At 48.9% G+C, this 17,102-nt stretch overlaps 1 protein-coding gene across 3 annotated transcripts in view; it reads right to left on the bottom strand.

The window, feature by feature from the left end:
- The window catches only part of PAX7 (paired box 7), a 131,470-nt gene that overhangs the window by 7,087 nt on the left and 107,281 nt on the right, over positions 1–17,102 (bottom strand). For all 3 annotated transcript variants that reach the window (XM_090024005.1, XM_090024007.1, XM_090024006.1), the window contains exon 8: positions 2,931–3,177. In XM_090024005.1, coding sequence (XP_089880131.1) covers positions 2,931–3,177 — 247 coding nt within the window. The remainder of the gene's footprint in view (positions 1–2,930; positions 3,178–17,102) is intronic.

Here is a 17,102-nt window from a genome sequence, read left to right as displayed (position 1 = left end):
GAATTAGTCGGTTCTGAAGCCTGGACAGAAATTGCTCATCCTGCTCTGGGCATCACTTAGTGATAGAAATGTAGTGACATTATTACAAGGGGAAGAAAAAAAAAAGGGCTGAACACCCCCCCACCCCAACAATTCTCTTCTGTGCCTCTGGGAGCATTGGCTGGCACTGCATCATCCCTTGCTAGAAATCAAAATTGCATGTTGCCGGTTTAATGGAGAGGAGGACCCAAAACAAAAAGTAGCATAAGGCATATAAGGGTGGGTGTGTGTAGGCCAGCCTGCCCCATGCTCAGAGATGCTGAACACGCCCATCTCTCATTGACTAGCATAGGAGTAGCAGGTGTTCAGCATCTCTTACATAGATAGACGCAGTCCCCATGAGTCTGCGACTTGAAGCGAATGAGCTCTTTATCAGGCCCTCTGTATATAGGTCCTGTCTGCATAATTCCAGAGGGGCTTTGCCATTTTAAATGCATCCCATCTTCACAGAGAGGACGATGATTTGGGCAGCGTTTGCTTTTCAGCCTCCCACCGAAAGGGAGGAGGGTCGCTCGCCAAAGGGCCGGGCTTAGCTAAAAGGCTGTTTTTCCCGGGGAGGGAGCGACTCCGATGCTCAGCAAAGGAGAGGAGCAGCCGAGGTGGCGTGCGCGTGTGCAAATCTTCTCACCTACCTTCACCTCGGCAGCAGGAAGGGCTCCTGTGTGACTGAGTGCCTCGGGGGAGCGTGGCACATCTGGTCTAACTCTGCCAATCGCACACGATTCGCTTCTGGGCACAGAGCGTTGGGGAGCCCGGATCCTGACTGAAATAAACTGGCAAGTGTTCCCGCTGCCAACTGAGCCGTGAGCTCAAAACTGGACTTTGAAACTGGATGAAAGTCTAAGGCTTGGCGGCAAAGAGGGAGGCATGGGACAGAAACAAAGAAGGGAGACAAGTATAAGAATATAAAGGGATCTGGGCCATCGCATGAACAGAGAGCGCCCTGAGGAAGGATCCCTGGCATTTCATTTTGAGATCGCTTCCCTTCCCTCCTCCTTTCTATTTTATTCTATTTGATTTATTTGGTTGTATTCTATTTTATGTTATGTTATTTTATTTTATTTTATTTCCCCTTCCTCGGTTTTTTTTTCCCCCCGCTTACACACATGGGGTGTGACTAACGTCCCGCCCAAGGGGATCTTTATTGGAAATACATGGTATTGGAATTTGTTTAAGATTTTTATCAATAGCACGTGTGTCCAGCCTCACATCCAGAAGCGAGGGGAAGGTCAGGGGGTCACAGATCAAGCTCCCTAAAAACAAAAAAAGGAGGGGCGGGGGAAAGCTGCTATTGATCCCGTCTGCCGCCACAGCCGGTTCTCATTTAGCCGTAGAAGTTAAAGACATTAAAGGGCTGTGACGGAGGGAGGAATAAAAAGCCACAGTCTAATGGAAGGAAAGGTCACTGAGGACAAGCCATGGGCGAGCTGGAGAGCTGGAGGAGGAAGAGGATGCACCTTTAACCCTCCGCGGGTCACTCTCTCACAACACCACGCTGATTATTAGTTTAACACCGGCAGGTGAGCCCTTTGCCAGGGTCTCTAGTGTTTTTGTGACCCAGCCATCCTAGACGAGAAACAGACCCTCCCAACCGCTGCCTTTTGGGGCTGATCCAAATCCCTTGCTGAAGTCAATGGACAGATGCCAGCTCTGGCTCAGGCAGCAAAGCAGACGGCCTCATGACTCCGTGCCGCTCCCAGCTGCCAGCCTAGAGGGGGTCACAATGCCCCAGTTTGACTTGGTTGCAAAGACTGGCGCCGTCTTCCCATCCTCTGCTCTGGGAGTTCAAAGAAATCCCTCGAGTTTAGCCTCAGATCTAAGTTTTATCATTGTCCGAGCATGGATGCCAACGCTGGTGCCTTGCTAAGCTTTCTAGGGCCCAAACCTGGCTGGCGGGGCTTTTGCTAGACTTCAAACCAGTCCGCAGTATTGCCCAGTTCTTGCAATACGTCGTAGCTTCCCGCGCTAACCTCCTCCCTCCTCGTCTCCCTTTGTACTAATCAGGAGAGCGGCTAGCGTCCCCCTACCTCGGCTTGCACCCCTCAACCACCTCTTTACCATATTTCATAGATTCATAGATGTTCGGGTCGGAAGGGACCTCAGTAGGTCACCAAGTCCGACCCCCTGCCCTGGGCAGGAAAGAGCACTGACCCCAGCTAGGTGCTTGTCCAGTCTCCTCTTGAAGACCCCCAGGGTAGGGGAGAGCACCCCCTCCCTTAATTTTGAGCCATAGTGAGCAATCTGATGAAGCAGGCCTACACCAGCAGGCTGTGCTCTGATGCTGGCAGCAGGATAAGGGCTGAGCTGGATTTGCTTGTGACTTTGGTGGATGGGGAGGTTTTGGCAGCAGTGGACCTGTGCATTTTCCTCTAATGAGTCATCAGTGGTGGGCTTATATCCACCATAAATATTTGTTCAGCGGATGGTCTGGTGCGCTCCTGACTGCATAGCCAAGCTCAGTCCCTTGCTTAGTATAGTCTCAGGACAGAGCCCTCATTATGGGGAGCCTGGGAGGGAGTATATGATTGAAGGGTGGCACTGATGGGCCCTGAAGGGAGTCACATCCAACTGTTTTTTCCTGGGGAAATGTCCCCCATGTCCTGGGCGCATGATGCTGGGGCCATTAGGGATCAACGAACTGGAGATGAGGAAGCCAAAGGGCCCTGGTGGGGTCTGTCTTTCCTCCATAATGTAACAGTATTTGTTTAAAATATTAAATTCAAACTTTTCAAATAGACAGCAAGTGAGTGAAGGACCCTGTGCAGAGCTCGATAGAGGACGGGGGTTTGTCCCTAGGGAACGATTCCTTAGGGACAAACCCTCTGTATAATTGCCGGCTTTGCTACCCTTCCTCCCCGCCGTGCTGACTCTCCAGTGCAATTGGTACTCACTTTGTCCGTACTGGCCGTACTGGTAGCCAGCTACTGGGTCCACGCTGTAACTGGTGGTGCTGTAGGTGGGAGGGCAGTAGGACTGCGAGGTGGGGAGGCTGTCCACAGACTTGATGGAGTCACTCCGCTGGCTGCAGCTGGCGGAGATGGAGTTGGTGCTGTCTAAGCCACCGTGGAGGGGGGAGATGGAGAAGTCAGCTTGGGGCTGTGGAGGGACCCCGCTGGGGTTGCTCAGGATACTCATCACCTGGAGAAGCAAAGGCGACAGCATGTCAATAGGCCCATGGATAGGACATGCTCTGATACACTGAGGCTTAACCTGGGGTGCCCTGGTGAGAGCCAGTGTATCTAGTGACTTTGAAGACAGGCCAATGGTGCCAGAGTGAAGACCGTGGGGAATGATGCCCCACCACCGCACCATACGTACAGCACAGGCCGTGGCCACGTGAGGTCCTGTAAGCCTCACTATAACCAGCAGGAAGAGGGAGGACAGGTCTGGCCCATCAGTCCTAGGTCTTTCTTTCCTGACCCTGCCAACTGGAGAGACAGGTAATACCAGTGCCATAGACATAGCTCCAGTAGGAAATGAACTGGGAACACTTGCTGTGCCTTTGCAACACATGCTTGAGGAAGGATTAAACTGGCGAGAAGCATGCAGGAGGGTCTGTGTTATGAGGAAGGTTGGACTGGATGATCATATCTGGACATTAGATCTATGACTGAAATGTTCCAAGCACCGAATATTGGCATGCGATGGAAGCCCACCTGGCAGAAGCACTGGCGAAGTGAACAATTGCTATCCATCGAACTGAAACGCACACTGTATAAAATCGAGCCGTTTTATAGGAAAACCGTCCCCTCCCGGCTGCTGTCTTGGCCACCAAAATGTCAATGGACAGACTCCACTTGACTCTCACTGAGCTTTGGTTCAGGCCCTTGAGCATCAGTTCAACTCCAGCTCACAATGGCCTCATCTGGCTCGGTAGCAGAGATGGTTCAGATTCCCATAAATGGAAACTCTCCAGCAGATTATGGGCGAAGAATCATCATCACCGATGCTTAGCACCAGCAAAATGTGACGTCTTCAAAGCACTGCCTGCACTTTCATGAACAAATCCTCCCACACAACCTCCTTGTCAGGCTGGTCAGTAGCTTGAGTCCCACTTTATACTGGGGTGACTGAGACATGGGGAGCTGAGAGCAACATTTTCAGAAGTGATATACTTTGATTTTTTGACGCCCAAGACATGGCGTTTGATTTATACAGGTGTGGCGCACGACCTGCAACTCATGGCAGTGAAGAGTAGATGCTTGAAAGGCTGTGAACAGGGAGCCCGAGATTAGTAGTTGCTTTTGAAAGTGATGGCCTAAATGATCTCGTTACCATCATTTGCCCAACGTCAACGGTGTGCTTAGGTATATGCGGTCAGTGGTGGGTACACCAGCTTTACAGTCAGTTCACTTAGCCAATGCTTCCTTCTCGCATGCAGGTGTAACACTGGGAGATTAGTGATTTTAAACAAATGCAATATTTGTTTTTTCCCCTCTTTTTCATGTCTACATTACAGCCAGGACATCCATGAGAGATCCATGCAAGGCCTCCAGTCGGCGCAAGGAGCTGCCTTTTAAAGCAGTCTCCACCAGAGTGCTTTATGGGATGCTATCATTAGTTTGTGCCAAGGAAACACAAAAACACCAACTTAGGGCTTAGCAGGTAAGTGTGAGGCAAACTGTTTTCCAAGGCGTACATCGCAGGTATCTGAGAATTGGCTTTTTCGGTTTTATTGCCAGCCCTTCCACTGACTCTCTGTGACTCAGCCTTTTGGGGCCTGAAGTCCCCCATCGACAAACTGGGATAATAATATTCATGTTGGTCACAAGGGGTTGTGACTGAAGCCTTTAACATTTGTGAAGAGTTTGGGGACTGTTGCAGGAGAACCCCTATAAAAGGGCAAGGTAGTTATATTGCTATAATTATGATTGCTATTTGCCCTATAATTATTATTGCTATTTGCCAAAGAAGCTGGTGTTTTGAGCTGGCTTTTGATTAGCTTGAGGCTGGAGTTCAGTTTAAAATCTGACCTGAGGACTAAGATTCAAGTGTGATGGCACTAGAGACACAAGGAGCACCCCTGTTGAGGTGTCCTCCAGAGGGGCATAGATCATGGAAACCCAGCTGTTCCTACAAGATTTCTGCCATTTGGGGTTTCCAGCTGAACTAGATCTGAGTCATAACTTTTCCTTTTAGATCCAGTCTGGATGGGGAGATGATGATGATGATCCATCCCTTGCTTTTAAAATGCAGCTGGGGGAGAGCAGAGGTCCTAGCTCAGCCCATCTCAATGTTGTATTTGGTTGTAAATGTAGTGCAGCATTCAAGAGCACGATCTTTCCATGCCGGATCCTTAAATGGCCGAACGTGGGTTATTCACTTTGCAGAGAAAATGCCTGCTACAAGAGACCTTGTCCTTGTGGCAAACAGAACCGGGATGGAGAGAGCCAGTTTGCTTGTGGGGCTGGGAATCAGAGACTTGATTCTGCATTCACTGATGCAATGGCCTATTGAAATCGAGATTACCCATGGTTGTAAAGCAAAGTGCCGAAAAGTGTCTGGAGGACTAGGGCACCGGGGAGGGCCCGGGGGAGAAAGGAGAGGAGCTTTGAGCGCATCGCGGCTGAGCCGTCAGCTGTCGCGGGGGAAGCGCGAGCGTGCGGCGTTTGTGCCGGCCACTCACCAGGGGACCACCGGTCACCTTGGGAGGCCAGCGCAGAGCTCGACGGCAGAAATGTTGGAAACCTCCAAATTTAGCATAACCTTATTGACATCAATTAAAGTGGCAAATTGAAAATATTTGGAGCCTGGCAAGTGGTAAAATGAGCCCTTTATCCCCTGCCAGTGGCCTGGTGAGCTATTATGCAAAGGATTCAGTCTCTGGAATGACGCAAGGGGGGAGTCTATAGAACGGCGACTCCCCTCCCGACTCAGCCCCGTAACCCCGCTCACCTCCCCGCCCTCCTCCCTCACCTTCCTCGCCCGGCCCTCAGCCTTCAGGAGCTGACTGGCATTTGCTTTCTAAAGCTTTCCCTCCCCCGGAAGGACTCTGGAGTCCAGCAGAGACCTTTCCCTTTACATAATGTCACCTCCAGACGCAGGCAGACTGAGTCTTTTTTGGGGGATTTGTCTGTGTGTCGAGGATACAGAGCCCCAAGGGCTGCACCCCTGCAAAGAAGATGGTGGGGAAGCAACGCAGGGTTATTAAGCAGGCTGGAAAAAGCAGTAGCACCCCAACCCCCTATCCTAGCTACTGAATGTATCACGGAGAGCTTCATCAGGGATCTTTTGCAAGCTCTTGATGATCACAATGATTCAGACTCCAGGTAGATAAAGGAGGCCTTTCATTCATTGCACAATGCCAACTTTGACTGCAAGACTCCCCGCTCGAAGATATCACAGAGACCGAAAGCTACGTGGGGTATAAGAAAAGAGGACTGACGTGTATAGAGATGACAGAGTTAGAATAGTCAGTTCCAAAAAACATAAAATAAAATAAAGCCTGTAAAATGTCATTGGAAGGATGCAAACCTTCCTGCTTCAGGGCTCGTGCCAGCTTCTACCAGAGGTCAGAGGAAATTCTCTTGGGGCCAGAGGATATCAAACTGTATGCATTCTTGCACCTTGCTTGAAAGAAGAAACGACTGGCCACGGTCAGCTTGAGGATGCTGGACTAGATGGACTATTGATTTGACTTAGTATAGCGATCCAGTGCCACAGGGCATACACTGCAGCTTTTTCTTCAACTTGACTCCAGGGGCCATGTAGAAAATGGGGCTTTTCATCTCAAAATAACTGAGCGCCCTTTCCTAAAGGCTCCTACAGGAGCCATTCCCAGAAATCCAGCGGTCTTTGAGAACTCAGATTTCAGGTAACAGGATGCTCTAAAGCAAGGGCATCGGGCTCCTGGGACAAAGCAACGCTGCAGCCGTTTGTGCGTGGAAGGTGTTTGTCCAAGTCCAGAGGATCAGCAGTTTATTCATTTCTTTAAACTGAAGCTGAGATTCTGCAGGCTCTGAGTACATCACCCGAGCTGCATAAGCACGTTGGGTGAGCTGGTGGTATCTGGGTGGGCAGCCTGTATATTTGACAGCCACAGTTTAACGTCACTTGATTTCATGTGGCGCACAGATGTCAGCACTAGGCGAAGCAGGTAGGATGGCACTGATGGTCTACGAGGCCAACATTTGGCCAGCTGAGCTCTTTATTGTGGTCATATATAGATGTTAGCTATTAGATATCGAATGATCTAATTTTGTTCTTGGCTGGACTCATGTCTCAGCTTACAGAAGTTGCTGCTATTCGTCATTTTTGTAAAGCAACCGCTCAGCTCACTGATGGGGAAGGCATCACTTCCTCTCTCGTGCCCTGCTAAGCTGTCTGGGACCCGGGGACTAAGAGTACAAATTTGGGGCTGGTTCAGGTAGAAATCAGGTGAGACAAAATGAAATTCAGTCAAAAGTCCCTAGGATCGAAGGGGCTCCTTGCTCCTTCCTAGCCCACCCCAAATGGGCTGCTTTGCAGTGCCCCGTGAATGGCAAGAGGACTCAGCAAGGATTACATTTACGCTCACTTTAAGACAGAGACAGAAGGATGTAGGGTGATAAAGGAGTCAGACCTGCATTGGCCAAACTCATGAAAGCTGAATTGCAGAAAGCACCTGTCTGAATTCCTGCAAAGAAAAACAACCAAGTTTCATGGCGTGGTGCACAGCATGATTGTGGGGGCCCCTCCAAGCTCTACACAAGACTTCGAGTAAGTCACTTCAGCTCACTAAAGAATCCTTATGAATATTATAATATCTCATTAGGATGCTAAGATGCTGAATGAATTCTGTAAAGAGGTATGCGATCCTAGAACATAAGATACCATGGTACAAAAATGAGATTATTGTATTAGAAGCCAAAAGCATCCCAACACATAAATACAAGGAAAAGAGAAGCCATGTCCCAGGTTCAGAGGAGAGGAAAAGCCATGTCCCGGGTTCCTGCACATCACATATCCAGCTCCTTTTGGACAAAGATCAAAAAAGAAAAGAGCATGCAGCAGATAGATGCTTCTATACTAATCCTCCATGAGAAGAAAGATGGATGGATGGATGGCCTAGTGTTTCGGGATGGATGGATGGCCTAGTGGCACTCAGGATTTCAATTCCCATCTCTCGCCTCATGTGTGAGTTTGGAGAAGTCACTTAAACCAGTGGTTCCCAACCTTTTTAGACTGCGGACTGGCAAACCATGGACCAGAAGTGACCGCAGACTGGGAGTGACCGCAAACCGTCACACTGCGGACCAGCATGCTGCCGGCCGGAAGTGACCGGCATACTGCAGACCGGCAGCATGCCTTTTTTAAACTCAGTATAAAAAAGGGTTGGCTGCCAGTCCGCAGTATGCCAGTCACTTCCAGGCTTTTGGTCTGGCAGCCAACCCTTCACAGCCATGGCCCAGGGGTTGGGAACCTCTGACTTAAACCATCTCTTCCCTGGTTCCCTAACTGTAAACACCCAAGAAGAGGGCAGTGAAAGCACTCCAAGACTGTCCTTAAGAGCAACTTGAACAAATGCAATATGGACATCAGCTCATGGGAAACTCCCACCCAGGATCACCCCAAATGGAGGAGGAGTCTGCTTTAAGGATCTCAGTACTCTGAAACCTTAGGATGACGGCGGGAGACCGAAAAGTGGGACAAACTGTGCGTTGCAGACCGAATCAAGGATCCAGAGTCACCCACCGTGCACAGACGCACGTGCCGGCGTCGCAACAGGTTCTGTTGATCCGGGACGGGCCTCGCCAGCCGTCTTCCAGCCCACCGATAACCCATCCTCAACTGCGAGGGGTGGGTGACGGGAAGAGGACTGTAGACCAGAGGCGGCAGTGCTTCTTTTGCCCGTCGTAGCCAGGCTCTTTAGACTGGAAGGTCTCTGAAGCAGGGATTGTTTTATACGATGTGTTTCTCGAACCCTCACACGGGGGAGTCCCGAGCTCATTTCCAGACTCGACGGCAATCAAAACAACAGCGGAGCATGGGTTCTTCCATGCCCGCAGGCGTCCTCCTGTACAGCCACCCAGTAATGACAACCCTATAAAAGCCAAGGCATGGAGGAGAGGCCTCTAGCCTGGCTAGGCCAGGGTTACCTGGCATTTTGTTCCAGTTGGTTAAGCCAATTTTCCAGCAAACTTTTGAACTTTGGGAAGTTGGGGGCAGCTGGAGTAATCCCTCCTCAAGAATGCAGAGTCCTTTTACCTTTCCTTTTTTGACCTTGCTTTCCGATAATTTATTACTTCTTGGTGCATTACCGTCACTAACTCAAAATCAATACTCACTCCACATCTGTAAGGTTTTATCTGGAGGGGAATCTGTTCCCTGCCAATCACAGTGATTGACAGCCTTCCCTTCCCCTCCCTCTCATCAATGGTTTCTCTCCCCCTTCCCCGTCTCCTTTTCCTTTGCTGCTGCCCCAAATCAGTCACAGGCTTGGCGTGAGCTCGCACTTTGGGGGAAGTCAATAGCAGCCCCAGCGCTAGGAGCCCGTGGCCTCGTTTCCACCCTCTGTGCTCGCCGGGGGAGAGAGAGGGGTTGAGGTCTGTCGCGGGACGGAGGTTATTGTACAATGGACCCTCGTGGATGAAAGAATAGGCCCCCTCCCTTCCTGCTGCCGCCCCCTCCTTACCACCGTCTCTATAGTCTCTCAGTTCCCCCCGGACGTTTCATCACTCTCTCCCATACTTTAAAAGAAGGGGAGTTAAAAAAATGTAATTAATTCCCTCCATTTCTGAGCTGGCCCTCAGGGCCTCTGGCCGTGGAAACTGTAGCAGGGGAAATGTGCACCCTTTATGATAAACGAACGCGGCTTTGGAAAGTGAAGTGCAATTAGAAGCTTCAATCTCTGCAATCAGGGCTTCAGATTTTGAGGTTTGGAGGTTGCGGAGGGTGGGGAATGGCGGGGTGCAGGCTGTTGCGGGGGGAAAATCTGACTGCCAGCACAGGGGTAGGGAGTGGTATTTTTGATGCACAAAAGGAGGTGCATGGGGGGAGAGGAGATGATGCCTACCAAGCGAGAAAAGACACCCCCAAATATCCCCTGTGCTTAGGTGAGCTCTTGGTACTCTTGCATCTCACCCCCCGCCCCCCAATCAAGACAGAGGCACTGCTTTTGGGGCTGCTTTTGATTTTTAGTCTGCTTTCTTTCCCCGATTCCAGCGGTTAGCTGCTGGGACGGCCTCGAGTCGGGTGGGCCGAGTCAGTATTTGCCCATCCCACTTTGAGCGCAAGGTGAGTGCTAGCTCCCCGTCCTGGGCACCCTGAACCTCGAGGCCAGGTGTTTCACCCAACACAACCTGCCCTTGATCTGCCCTGTTTTAAGCAGCGACTGCTGATGCTGTACAGGCAACGGGTACTTTTCATTGTGCGTCTCGTCTCTGAGAATGGCTGACACGTGATACTGCTGGGGGAAAAAAAAATTAGGAAACCCTTCCCATAATGCACCAGGCCAGTTATGCTAAGCGAGGAGAGAGAAGAGAATAAAATGAATTTCTCTCTCTGATGCCAGCGAATAATGAGCTTATGCCCCAAAGCATGAGGTTTGATTGCCCTAATCATAGTCTTTCGTTGCCTAACTGGAAACTTTAGCAATGTTCATAGCATTATCCAGCCCGTTCCAAAAATCTGAACGGTCCAAAAATAATATTCATGCTGAGCAGGAGATTTTGTTGAACCTGGATTTTGTTCCCGTCTTTGCTCCTGACTCACTGGATGACCTTAGCCAAGCTGGGTGGGACAGAGAGGATGAGCTACCAGTTACAGCATAGCTTTGGCTATCAGGAAACATGGCTTCTATGCCCAGCTTCTTCACGGGCTCTCTAAAGAGCTGGACATTTCTTTCCCTTTTAGAAATGGTGCTGCTAGTGTACAAAGCCATGAAGTCGCCTGTTCTTACCACCGTCTCAAAAGTGGGACTCAATTCGGCAGCGCTGAGCTCAGCTGCTGTTGTTTAGAAGAGTATTTTCAGAAAAAAACCAAATACCAGAAGACAACACTTTGGGGAGGGGGCAGTAGGTATATATTGGGGGTGTACCTGCTGTTGGGACACACAGCTTTGTGTCTATGCTACAGCTGGAGGTGCGGTTACAGCCCCCTGACATAACCACATTCATTTTAACCTACCTAGCATAGGTGCAGTCATATTATGGGTTGGGTGACATGCGAAAGAGAAAAATTAAGGCCGGTATTTGCTAAAGTGGCCCCTAATTCTGAGCGCTGCTGGGGGACATCTTAAGGCATTCAAAAGTCACGGGCTCTTCCAAAAATGTTGGGCACAACAGGTGTAGCCGGACTAAATTTGGAACAAAAGAAGGATGCGACAGGCTACAAACACGTGGAGCATTTAAGCTGCACGGAGGCATACGTGGTGATACAAAGGAGGATGAGTTGGAGTAATGAGAAGCAATCAAAAAAGGGCAAAGTTTAGGAAGACCTTACTGTTGGCGGTGAGACGCATTTATTGGGCGCGTCCAGACGAGCGTGGACGTGTGGTACGCGGCACCGCACACCTGTCGCCAGCACCGCACGGTGCACGCGCTACACATGCAGGCATTCCCTGTGCTGCTAATTTGCAGCGTGGGGGGCTTTTTTTTTGACCCTGGGACATCCTGGGTTCAAAAAAACTGGCGTCTAAGAAAAGCAAGGCAGCGCACGTGGTGGCAGTTTGCATTGCTCAAAACCAGATCCTGGCTGGCCAGAGCTGTGATCCGGCTGCAGGCCAGGCTCCTTGCTGAGGGATCACCACAGCTGCAGCTCCTGGAGGTCCCCAGCACAGTTGTTGGCCCCAGCCTCCCCTACCCCACCCTGGGGCAAAGTGCTGCGCACCAGGGTGAATGTGGCATGGGCGTTCCCAGGGGACAAAAGCCCCGGGGGCATTCCCATTTGTCCCTGGGGAAACACATCCCTGCTCATGGGAACGTGCCCAATGTGTCACGGGAGCATCTGCCAGGCCATAGGGTAAGCATCGTATTATTTGAAACATTTAAACTTGTGTCAAACAGCACACAAGCAAAGTCCCTGCAGAGGACCATACAGCGATCCCAAACTTTTCTTTGGCTCCACTTGTTTCCACATTTGCTAACGCTGTTGGAAGAGGAAAAGACTGAGCGGAGAGCATCATTAAAGGGGGCTCAGCTCCCACATTTGGCAGTTCACTCGCTACTGCTTGAGAGTCTTTAGAAAGGTTTTGTTTGCACTAATATTTTCTATCTCTACTCTGACAGCTTTTTTCCTCTTCTTATCTTTGCTACTGAACATTCCCCCTCCTCATGTTAATGCCTTTAAGACCTCATTAGTGCCATTTTCTTGCAATGGGAATAGGTAGAAGAGATTATTTCCAATGGTAGCAGGGGACTGGTACAGTGACTGCAGGACAACGGAGAGCTTATGGCAAATTTCTTGAAGACCTTAACATTAGAGGAGAACAAATCTATCTACTTGTACCCATAGTTAGATGACCAAGATGATTGGGCAGTACAATTAACACCATGCACTGAAAGGCATGCAGTTACTTGAGAACCTCATTAAATTACCAGGCCTCGATGGTTTTTAATTCAACATGTTAAGGGGTAAGCTCAGTGAAGAATATGGTCTCCTGAGAAACAACCCAGTACATGCACACTTTAAATATATCCTCGCAGTTGGGCAGAATAGCAGAGGACTGGGTAATGGCTGCTATCCAACATACATGGAGAAAAGTGTGATTCGAGCTGTGTTGTCCTTTTAGTCTACGTCAGTCCTTCATGGAGCCTACACATACCTTTTTTTAACATTGGTTTTCTGTAAGTATAACACCACTTGCTCAATGATGATGATATAAATGGGGAGGATCAGGCTCTATAACTTCTCATGAATCTCTAAATGGAGCCCTTGGGGGCACTGGAAGCAGGAACGGACCCAAACACATGATTTTAAAATATTCTCTTTTTGCGTCTTTGTCGCGTTTGATGCAATGAAGCATCTAAATTAGATTTTAAAAGCTAGTAGTGAAATCCTGGTATTGTTGAAGTCAAGGGGACTTTCCTCATTGATTTCAATGTGGGCAGGATTCCACTCCTGGAGTATTAAAATATAAAATATATTAAAATAGAAATTAAATTAAAATATACTTTCACTGTTTAATGTAATGGCCTTTAACTATCTAGGGGTATGTAAGGTGCTCATCAACATGGTACCTGAGCATCAGATTATGATGTCTAAAGGTAGAGACAGAGGTTATTAATGGGACTTAGCTTTGTCTTAGAAAATGTAGATCATTCCCATTCAGCCTACTTTCTCTTTGAAAGAGGCAATTCAGCTAGTGATAAGGGAATGGATATACCGTTGTCCAGCCAGATGTCCTGGTGGCTTTGCATGAAGTACCGCAGCAGAATTTGATTCTTACAGGATTATGTTCGTAGAGTGTTAAGCACGTTTCTGGAACTCAGGTATCCCGATTGGATAGATAGAGATTAAATGGACAAAACCCCAGAAGTGGTCACTGCAAATAGCAATGGATTGCAGTGAAGTCGCTAGAGCGGTGTCTCAGTTGTCTTCAAAGAATAATAGGATTTTGCTTTGGCGGTTTTTGCCATTGTCAAACTTCAGCATGCTTTCCACAGAGCAGTAATATCATTATCCCAATGTTATGAATGAGCCAACATGCACAGAGAGGTGATGTGACATGCCCATGGTCACACTGAGTATCAGTGGCAGAGCCAACAAGAGAACGCAAGATTCCTGCCTCCCAATCTAGTGACTCTCTGCACCTGGAGCAGCACAGTTCACTAACTACCAGGAAAATCAGAGCTCTCATTAGTGCCATCCATGGCTTCAAACACCTTTCAGGGGTTATTTCGACACAGTGGAGGAGCCATTTTGGGAACAGCGGATGGAATGACCATGAGCAATTGTATTGTTGGATCTAAAAATACTAAAGTGACCTGTTCATGGATGGATGAAGAACAGGCATATACTAATAATGGAAGGGACCCATGGATGCATGTCGGTGATGACATGGAGTTGGGACATGATGGTCAGTGGCAGCAAACAAAGCCAATAAAGGTCTAGGCTGCACTACAGGGGTATTGGAAACAAGGCAATGGGAAGTTATTACCTGATTGTTCAAGGCTATGGTGAGGTTCCACCTGGAGCACTGCATCTTGTTTTGGGCACCCTGCTTCTGTAGAGATGTACAAATTATGGAGAAGGTCCAGAGAAAAGTTTCTAAACTATTCAAAAGTACGGGAGGGTCTTAGGTATGGTAAGAGGATGAACTGATTAGGCCCAGACAGTTTGGGAAGGAGAAAGCGGAATCTCCTTCCAATGCAAGTACCTAATAAAATAAGAAGAGCTATGAAGTAAATGCCTAGCAAGGGCTACGGAGATTTTTCTTGCAATAAGTGTAACTTCTTGGGCTCGAGACCTCTGCCTCTGGAAGCAGGAGGCTCTACCTCTTGAGCTAAGGACCAAATCTGGTATCTCGGAGATGGTAGCAGACTGTGCAGAGGGGCAGCAGAAAGGGAGAGAAAGCCATGCAGGGCTAGTGAGGGTTACCAGAGGGGAAGGGGGAATCTCAGGCAGGTGGGTCTCTTCTAAATAACAAGCAAAATCAGAAGACACGGGCCCACTGCCCAGGAGATGCAAGAAATTCAGCAAAGTGACTAGTAGCTTTGGGTGCCCAACTTGGGTCACCTATAAGGAGTCTGATTTTCAAGGGCAACTGAGCACCTTCCCTCTGAAAATCAGGTCCTTTAAGCTGTCCTACGCGGGGTCCCCCCAACATCACTAGTATCTTTTGAAAACCTTGACCCCTAGGTTTCTTTAAAATGCATGAGGGTCCCTCCAAGACCAGAGGGTCTGGGACCTTGCGCCTCCTCTCACACTAATGCAACCCCCTGAGTGTGGCAGAGTTTCTGCTGGTGGAAGAGAGAGGAGAGTAAGGCTCAGTGGTACCTCGGGATATAAATGACATTCAATATGAAGTCAAAGGCATCCTTGACTGCGCACATGGAGGTGAACTGAGACAAAAAAAAATCTGAGGCTGAGCAAGACTTTTTGCTGTCATCCGAAGCTCTGGGCGTGGAAACATTGATCAATCCACTACAGATGATGGGACCGGATCCCCCAGTTCTTCCCCTTCACTCCAATGAAGCTAGACTGATTTACACCAGCTGAGGTTCTGGGCCATACACCCCATATGCATTTGCTGCCATTTGGATTAGTGAACTGTTCACAAAGCGATCCCGGTTTCCCTCAGACCGATTTGGGAGCTTGGACGGACTAGGGGTGGTTTTTCAGTACGTTTCATCAGTCTCTATTTGTCCCTTGAGAAACACCACCCTTTTCCTTGCCCTTGCCTGGGTGAGACATTGGAAAAGCAGAAAACCAGCAATGAAGCATGGCCACTCCTTCCCAAACCCACAACCAGTGGCCTGCTGTCACATGAGGCTGACCCCTGTATTTCCAGGCGGCATTTTAAGAAGCTAAACAGACATTTAACACTTCCCTGAGGTTCATTTCCACCCCCCAGCAATTTCCACATCAAGTCTGACATGAGCAGAATGGGAGGGAAGATGCATTGCTTATAGGGCAATTTCTTTGTTAGGATGTGGCACAACTAAGGGAAAGTTTGGGTTCCCTTGCGAGAGGTGAATGGGCTAGGTCATGTCTAACGTGCCTTAACAGATTGGCATTTTATCTATAAAATGATTAATTATGAATATTATTCTTCCTGGGCTGTGATTGGAAGGTGGCTAGATGGGGGGGAAATCTTGCTCAAGGCACTACAGCCTGCACAGAGACCTCCGGGATGTGACAGCAGAAGAGGAGGTACCACGAAAAACAAGGCTGTGGATGTTTCGGTGCCTTCAAAAGGGCTTGGATTGGATTTGGTTTGAAGGGAACAACCGGTTTTTATTTTCTGCACCCATTTTTCTGTTTTGAGCGGAGGAAGGAGGATCTGGGACATGCAGATGGCAGAAAGGGAATGGAAAAAGAGAGGTGGAGGGGCTCGGGAAGAGATTTGCAACACTAAGAAACAAAACCAAAAAAAAAAAAAAAAAAAAGATCCGCCGCTAAATCAGCCCTCAATCTGTTGTTGTGCATCTGCCTGATGTGAATAATGGCTGGATGCGGAGATCAAACGGCACGGCTAAATCCCAGCAAATTAAACCTGTTTTATAAACTTCTGCTGCTGTTCAGCACTGAGACCTGTCTCCTATCGCCGGCTCCATACCAGCAGAGATTAACAAAGCCAAACCAAAATTCACAGAGGTGTCTCCTCTCTTTCCTCCCTCCCTCCCTTCCCATGTCGCTGGCTCGCTCGCCCTCCCCTTCTCATTTGATTTATTTATTTTTTTCACTCCTCAGCTAAGCTGATCTGTGCTCACTCACTATCACAACCCCCCGCGGACATTGGTAATAGAGTGTGGGTGCTGACTTATTGCTTCCAAACAAGATTTCCTGAGATCCTCTGAGTCCTCTCTGCACCTCCTCTCCCTGCTTCTCTCTCCCTTTCTCTTTTTGTGGGAGTGTGAAGGGAAGCTTCTATAAATGCAGAAGGGAGCTGTACTACAAAGAGTCCCCGAGTGGCATATCCCAGCCTCAGGCAAAGCTGCCTGGTGCACTGATAGTCCTGCGTATCTGCTCTCCAACTCCTCTCCCTCCCTTTCCCCCCCTTCCCTCTCTCTCTGATCAATCAAGGCCTGTAATCAGTTAAGGTCCGGCTTAACTGCAGTGTAAGATACACCAGTTAAGTAAAGCCAATGCCTTCAGGGTTCCCATCGTAAATACGGAGAGGTCATGGGGAGATGAAATAACCCCGATAAGTTCAGCAAGTGCAATGCTAGCTAGACTCAAACTAAACATTTAATAACTCAGGCTGGCAAAAGAATGAAAGAAAGGGAAAATTAGAAGCGCTTCACACACCGCCTGCTCCTCTGCCGCCTGTTCGTTTGCTCTCTCTCAACTCCCGGGTTTCTCAGAAGAAGTGCTGTGCATTTTTTAAGGCTTTCAGCTGTTTCTCTCCGAGGGACCCACAAGCTTGGCCTACGTTGGAGCAACCCGAGCGCATTTCGGGGTCCTGGAGATTGCAGAGGGGC

This window comes from Crocodylus siamensis, chromosome 12 (assembly GCF_052110815.1).
Source record: "Crocodylus siamensis isolate JL-2025a chromosome 12, ASM5211081v1, whole genome shotgun sequence".
Taxonomy (NCBI): Eukaryota; Metazoa; Chordata; order Crocodylia; family Crocodylidae; genus Crocodylus; species Crocodylus siamensis.
This window is presented reverse-complemented; position numbering and strand designations above follow the sequence as displayed.